The sequence below is a fragment of the Vespa velutina genome, chromosome 10 (genome assembly GCF_912470025.1).
Source record: "Vespa velutina chromosome 10, iVesVel2.1, whole genome shotgun sequence".
NCBI lineage: Eukaryota > Metazoa > Arthropoda > Insecta > Hymenoptera > Vespidae > Vespa > Vespa velutina.
This window is the reverse complement of record NC_062197.1, coordinates 1,541,073-1,548,572: the sequence shown is the minus strand read 5'-3', so window position 1 is coordinate 1,548,572 and position 7,500 is coordinate 1,541,073. Positions and strand designations below refer to the sequence as shown.

Sequence of the window (7,500 nt, the reverse complement as noted above, 5' to 3'; positions counted from 1 at the left end):
GTAGGAGATCGCGCACGACGAAATGTGTAATTTCCACGGCCTGCCCTGTGCAATTCGTTCGGTCGATATCGTCAAACATGCCACGTACGCAACACACCTACAACCTAACGGATTAGTATCGACATACCGAATACAGACTTGCATTCTGTTGCACCCGTTATGCATGTGTCCGTATATTTATATATATATATATATATATATATATATATATATATATATATCACACACGAGTATGTTTGTTATGTATGTTTGGGTATATATGTATGTATGTGTGTGTATGTATATATATATATATATATATATATATGTATGTATACGTACGTATCGAGTCCTTTTTCTATCTCTCTCTCTCTCTCTCTCTCTCTCTCTCTCTCTCTCTCTCTCCCTCTCCCTCTCACATTCTCCCATGTAGTCTCATATACATAGATACATTCTCCTCCCTCTCTATTTCTCCCACATTCACATCCGATCGAATATCTCTCCTTCCGACGAACGGACATGAAGAAAGCGTTTCGAATGGAAATCAAATGGCTTTCAAAGCGCTACAGGACGCGCCAATCGATTCTTTATGCTCCCTCGTTTCGTTACCTTTTCTTTTGTTCTATATATATATATATATATATATATATATTTGTATGTGTGTATGTATATGTGTGCGTGCGTATTTTTGTATCTATGTATGCGTGCATATATCCATGTATGTTATTTTCCTCTCATATTTGCAGGTATAGGTAGATACGTTATACGCATAGAAGTATTATTCCTACACGCGTTTATTTATGGTAAAATGGACATCTCTCTGTCTCTCACTCTCTCTTTCTTTATTTCTTTATTTCATTTTCTATTCCTATCTTTCTCCCTCCCAATCTTCTTTCTTTTGTCTTTTTAGAAATTGAACAATTTACGAAAGAGATAGATAAGAAAAATCTTTCTCGCGAGCGATTTCTCTCGTGGACTTTGAATGTCCCCAGCGAATCCCCATTTCTTCTTCTTCTTCTTCTTCTTCTTCTTCCACTTTTCCCTTTTTCGTCTCTTCCTATTTCTATTTCTACTTTTTCTACTTCTTCTTCTTCTTCTTCTTCTTCTTCTTCTTCTTCTTCTTCTTCTTCTTACTCTTTTCTGTCGCGACAAAAATATGAAGACGAATTTAAACTTGGAGACACAGAATTATAGGACGTGTAACGTTGAGATAGTTCGAGGCAATAAGGGAAGGAGTTTTCCCCGAGCTTCACGTTCTTTCCTATTCTCGAACAAACGTGATAAGAGTAAGAAAAACAAAAAAAAAAAAAAGAAAAAAAAAAGGAAAAATTGTAGTTTTCCCTTCGAGCCATCATCTATACACACACACATATACATACACATATATATATATAATATATAATATATATATATATAAATATATATATGTATATATATATATATATATATAGATACGCGTGCCTTATTTCTCGACAATTTAAAAAAACTGATGCGTCGCGCTCGTTTATCTCGTTGCGGGCTTACATTTAATATAAATACGCGTTCGCGCACGACGCTATCGTAAAACATTAACAAAGAGAGCGAACGTTTGCGCACTCTTACTCTACTCCGGCAATATACATTAACGTGGAACAAGTTTACCGTTAAATAAATGAAATGGATTTTGATGTCTTCCTCTTTTTCGCGCTTTTCAAAGAGGGAGGAGAGAGAGAGAGAGAGAGAGAAAGTGGAAATAAAAAGCGTTTTCGAGAGCAGAGCTTGTCGTGCTCGGTACCATATAACTTCTGTCTAAAACGGCTTTTTCCGTATCTCCATCAGAAACAGAGAAATTCGCACGAGAGAATTTCAATAGGACATCCTGCAAGTTCTACTCGTGTATACGTGTATACGTATGTGCAAGTACGTGTGAATGACCCCGCCCATCCTCATAGATACACGTGGGTGTGTATATTGCTATGTATGTACGAGTTAGAGAGAGAGAGAGAGAGAGAGAGAGAGAGTGCTCGAGTACCACAGTAGTATAAGTCAATTATTTCTTTTGACGAGAATCGCCAAAGTTCGGCTGAAAGTTTAATGGAAAAATCTGGCCAAAGTTTAAAGTGACGTAGAACGACCAGTGACGGCCGAACCGTATTATATTAGTATTATTATTCTTTTTTTTTTTTTCTTATTTTTTATTTATTTTCTTTTTTTCTAATTATTTTTCTCTTTTTGTTTTCATTATTTTTCTTTTTCTTTTTATTTATTTATTTATTTTTATTTTTTTTTTTCTTACTATGGCACCATTCAACCGTTCTAGAAACAAAATTAATCTCTCTTATTTACTTCTATACAGTATATTGGCGTGTATTTATTTTTAAGAGTTAAAACGTCGTTCTGAGTATTTTAAATATGCGAAAGTTATCTACATTAACCGTATAGAAAATGAGCTCTATACTTTTCTCCCTCTCTCTCTCTCTCTCTCTATATATATATTTTTTTTTTCTTCTTTTCCCTTCGTTCGTTTGATAAAAAATAGTACAGTTTTCTGTGCGTTGGCGAATGAGAAACAATTAGTTTTACTTTCAAGTTTGTATTATTATTAAAATCGAGTATATATATATATATATATATATATATATATATATATATAGGTGATTGAATTTAATTGTAATTGAAATATGAAAAGAAGAGTAAATTTTGAGCTCGTTGTCTCAAGTTAAAACATTTCATCGAGTTATTCGACGTTTAATCGACGTTCTCTCATTTACTTTTTATCAACGTAACGTAAAGCTTTACTGAATAAGGAGAGACAGAGAGAGTAAGGGTGAGAGAGAGAGAGAGAGAGAGAGAGAGAGAGAGAGAGGTAACAGACGTGCAATCTAATCACGCGTATCCGTAATTCCTTACGCGTCCTCAGCGTCTTCTCACCTCCGTATTTGATTTGATCCAGTTGTTGGGTAAACGTTCTCAGTTGTGGATTCGACAGATCTCCTACCTGAAAGACAACCGAGAGGTGTCTATCACGTATCGCATATTCTGATCACAGTTTCTCCATCTCACTCTCTCGTCCTCTCTGCTTATACTCCCTTTCCTCTTGTCAGGCGACTATCAATAAGCGTTGACAATGAGAACGAGAGAGAGAGAGAGAGAGAGATAGAGAGAGAGAAAGCTATATATCTATATATGAAGGTAAAAAAATAAAAAGATAGATATAGAGATAGATGAAGTGAAGAAAAAGAAAGATTAAGCATGTACCTGAAGTAAAAGGGAGACTGCGACGATCCCTTGTGCTCTGTGCAAGGCATCCGAAAAATTGTTGTACAGCTGGGAATTAAATCCGAATATTTGGAGCTGTAATGAGAAAAAATAAAGAAAGAGAAAAAATATATACATATGTGCATATGTATGATCATACATTTATATATATATAGACATACATTTTATATAAAAGTAGAATAAAATATTAAGAATATAGAAGAATACAATAAGAAGACAGAAGAAAATAAAGAAGGAATCCTTGATATTTCGAGAATAAGAATAGAAAAAGTTCATTTCGGAATATGGGAATACTCGTAACCTGTGTGAAAAGGTCGCGAAGACACTCCTTTATTTCGACCGGGATCACTAATCCAATTAATTTAATCGAACCGTACCGTTCCGTTGAATGGAATACATAGGAATAGAGAGACAAAGTGGGAGAAAGAGACAACAGCCTTTATTGCCCTTAGACACGAGAATTATGTTGCTTACTTTCGTCGATTTTCCTTTGCTATCTAAGAACCGTCTAATAAGCGGAAATGTCGCCTTTGGTAAAAGCTAACAAAAAAAAAAAAACGAAAAAAAACAAAAGAAAAAAAATATGTATATATATATATATATATATATATATATATATATATATGTGTGTTGTTTGACGAAATACGATCGATTCGATATCCGTGATCCGTGCTCGAGTGTCGATAGAGGAGACGAGTGTCGATAAAGCATCTACTTCGAGCATCTTTTCCTTTTATATATATATATATATATATTTTTTTTTCTTTTTTATTTCTTTTCCTTTTCTTTTTTTTCTCTTTTTTTTTCTCTTTTTTTTTCTCTCTTTTTTTTCTCTCTTTTTATATTAGCCCCCTTCAATCGTATTATCTTCTACTTTAACCATCGAAAATTTTTAATCGACGACGTATATAAAGACGCAAGACGAATAATATTATTAAACGGAATTTCGATACAACGAAACTCACTTATAATATTATCGATTTTGCATCAAGATTCCTCTCGTCGTAACTTATTTTTTTCGAAACTAATCTTACACCGAACATTTTCGCCGGTTACATCAGAATATTCGTTAATAATCAATCGTTCTAATCTATTCTCGTTGTTGGCATTTAGCGTGGCAAATAGACGTCATTGTTCTAATCATAAAAATGACTGAGATAAAAAAAACAACGAATCATTTATTTAAACGGGAATATTTTCTTAACCCAATTTAGATTGACGAATTTGAAGAGGGAAATAATTTAACGATACCATCGTACACCTGGTCAGAACATTTCCAATACTGGTAATATCATATTCGACGATCGTTAATGGTAATAATTAAGAGCTCAGCTTTAAAAGGTTTGATTCTTTGTCGGAACTAAGAAAGGAAAAATGATATCAAGGTCGCGAATCTTGGGATCGTAATCGTCGTCGTCGTCGTCGTCGTCGTCGTCGTTGTCGTCGTCGTCGTCGTCGTCGTCGTGGTTGTCCTTGTTATTGTTGATGGTGATGATCGTATCCGAAGGCGATAATTAGTCGTATCGATATATGTACGTATATACACACACACACACACACGTACATATATATATATATATATACATATATATATACACACACACACACGTCTCTATATAGACACACGTATATAGATCTAGCGATGGTGGAAGATGGGGAAATCGAACGTGCTTTCGTGCTATTGGCACGAGATAGTTAGACGGATCGTTAAGCGAATAATACAATGAATCGAATACGGTAAACTACCAACCTCGGCGGGAAACGCGTGTCCATCGATAGTGTGCTCGCTACCGATGTGTTCCTCCAAGCCGAAATGCAGGTGAATCTCGTGAAACTGGTAGCGATAGCTGAGGGGCCCACCGGATATATTGACAGGATGGCGGGTATCGTTTTCGACCGCGAATACCACACTGTGACCGGTGTTTGCCAGGACTCCACCGACTTTGTGCTTGTCGAGGTGTAATGGTTGTAAGTTTGGGTCGAAGAGAAGTCTGCTCGGCTCCAAGTTAACCGGTGATTGTCGTCTCCCTTTGTTACATAGCCACCAGTCCGGATTGATGAGGCCCCAGAACGCAGGACCTTTGAATATTCCATCACAATTAAAAAAAATCTTTTCGTTTATTTGCTTCTTGTATTACTTGTTTTTCTCTTTCTCTTTATCATTCCATCATTCTATCTCTCTCTCTCTCTTTTTTTTCTTTCGATTAAACGAAATTAAATGTTCATATTTCTACGTATCGTTCACTCGAAAGAAGATTGACGTAAAATATTATAAATATTATCAATATTTTATAACGATAAATAATTTTCAAATGTCTAGATTTAAATTTACGAGATCGATCTTCGAACCCGATTTTCAAAGAGAGTGAGAGAGAGAGAGAGAGAGACAGAGAGAGAGAACTTCGTCTATCGGCCTCTCGATGAAAAGCTAAACGAGGAAGGGTGTTTCGCGTGAGAAATTTATATCGCCGTCGCGATTAGAATCTACGTCGAATCTCGACTGTGAAATATGTTCTTACATTTATTTCGATGCTCTTTCGATATCTCTCTTTCTCCCCTTCCCTCCTTCCCCTCTCTCTCTCTCTCTTTAGTCCGCCAAAACGGAAATTACGTTCCATGCCTTCGGACGATTTTCTCATGGTAGAGAGGTACCGTTCGATGTATTCTCGGATTCGATCGAATTTCTTCGAGGGATGAGGGACGGGAGCAGTCAGGAAAACAGATCGGTGAAGGGGGAGAGGAAGACAAAAAATAGAAAAGTTCACTGAAAGTATAATAAAAATGTTGTCGCGCGAAGAAAACCTAGAAACGTTTTTTTATATCTATATTTATTGAAGAATCTTTTTCTCCTTCTCCTATCTCTTGGTTGAACGAAGAAGCGAGGTTAAAGGATCTTATGTTGCTCCCGTGAAATCTATAAGTCAGACTTATCCCTTCTCGGTCATTCCAGGAACCGCATACACATATCCTACTCGTACGGTCATCCCTCTGGAGACTGATTCGACGAGCACGATTTAAAACTTGGACCGAGTTTATCTCTAAAAGCCCAACGACGGTCGGTAGGTATATAGGTATCCATGGAATTTATCATTCGAGCGTGTTCCAATTTTGAAGTCGCTGCGAAGGGTGAAATAAAAAAAAAAAAAAAGAAAAAAAAGAGAAAAAAAAAGAGGAGAAAAGAAAAAATAATAAAAAAGAGAGAGAGAGAGAGAGAGAGAGAGGGAGAAAAGAAAAAAAATAGAGAGAACGCGACGAACCCTTCGTGACGTTCTGTAATTACTTCTTTTTTTTTTTTTATCTTTTAACAAAACGCGAACTCTACTTTAACAAAGCGAAAGAGAGAGAGAGAGAGAGAGAGAGAGAGAGAGAGAAAGAGAGAAAAATCGAACGAACTAACGAATGCAAAAGAGTGTGTGTATGTGTGAGAGAGAGAGAGAGAGAGAGAGAGAGAGAGAGAGAGATAAAACGAGAGAGAAGAATGAAAGGAAGAAGGGCGAATATTAAGCGAGTTTACCGAACGTCCGAGAGCGAGCATTACGCAGATCGAATAGCGAGGGTGAAAAAAAAAAAAAAGGTAACGCGGAACGGCGTTTGCGTTCTTCGCGTGTGTTCGGTAAACCGGCGGACGTTTGAAAATTTTACTACGGATTCTATTTAATTGTTTCACCAGCGAGGAATCGTCTTCGCTCGAGATTCGACTGCTCTATTCGAACTATAAATGAAAAAAGAGGAAGAAAAACAAGAGAGAGAGAGAGAGAGAGAGAGAGAGAGAGAAAATAAAAAAGGAAAAAACTTAACTAAAAAATATATTATCATTTCTCACCAGAAATACCGTCGTACGTCCACCATTCCTCCCAGCTGACTGGTTTGGACTCTGAAAAAATAGATATAATTTGCCTAGGATCTACTAATATTATCGTTTCTAATATCTACTTCTATATATATCTACTTCTATATATATATATATATATATATATATATATATATATATATACACGAATATTTGAATATCGTTTTCTGTTAGATGGCTAATAAATTAGACTGAAAAAAAGGAATAGAAAAAGAGAAATTATTATAAAAATTGATATCCGGTAGAGTCAAAATTGACGAGCTTGTTAAACGTGACCGGACGTTCTCCGAATGTGTAATTAAGTATCTATTTTTTATTGCAGGAAGAGAAAGAGAGAGAGAGAGAGAGAGAGAGAGAGAGAGAGAGAGAGAGAAAGCAAGAGAGGAAAAGATAATAAGAGTCAGATAAAATAA

General features: G+C 35.9%; 1 protein-coding gene across 4 annotated transcripts in view; it reads right to left on the bottom strand.

Moving 5' to 3' along the window:
- Positions 1-7,500, bottom strand: part of LOC124952390 (carbonic anhydrase-related protein 10-like) — a 25,758-nt gene that overhangs the window by 3,299 nt on the left and 14,959 nt on the right. For 3 of the 4 annotated variants that reach the window (XM_047502206.1, XM_047502205.1, XM_047502207.1), the window contains 5 exons: positions 7,061-7,111; positions 4,988-5,316; positions 3,217-3,312; positions 2,869-2,956; positions 1-45 (listed from right to left, as the gene is read on the bottom strand). The exon at positions 1-45 is cut by the window's left edge and continues 110 nt beyond it. In XM_047502206.1, coding sequence (XP_047358162.1) covers positions 1-45; positions 2,869-2,956; positions 3,217-3,312; positions 4,988-5,316; positions 7,061-7,111 — 609 coding nt within the window. The remainder of the gene's footprint in view (positions 46-2,868; positions 2,957-3,216; positions 3,313-4,987; positions 5,317-7,060; positions 7,112-7,500) is intronic. The other variant, XM_047502208.1, reaches the window with a different exon arrangement.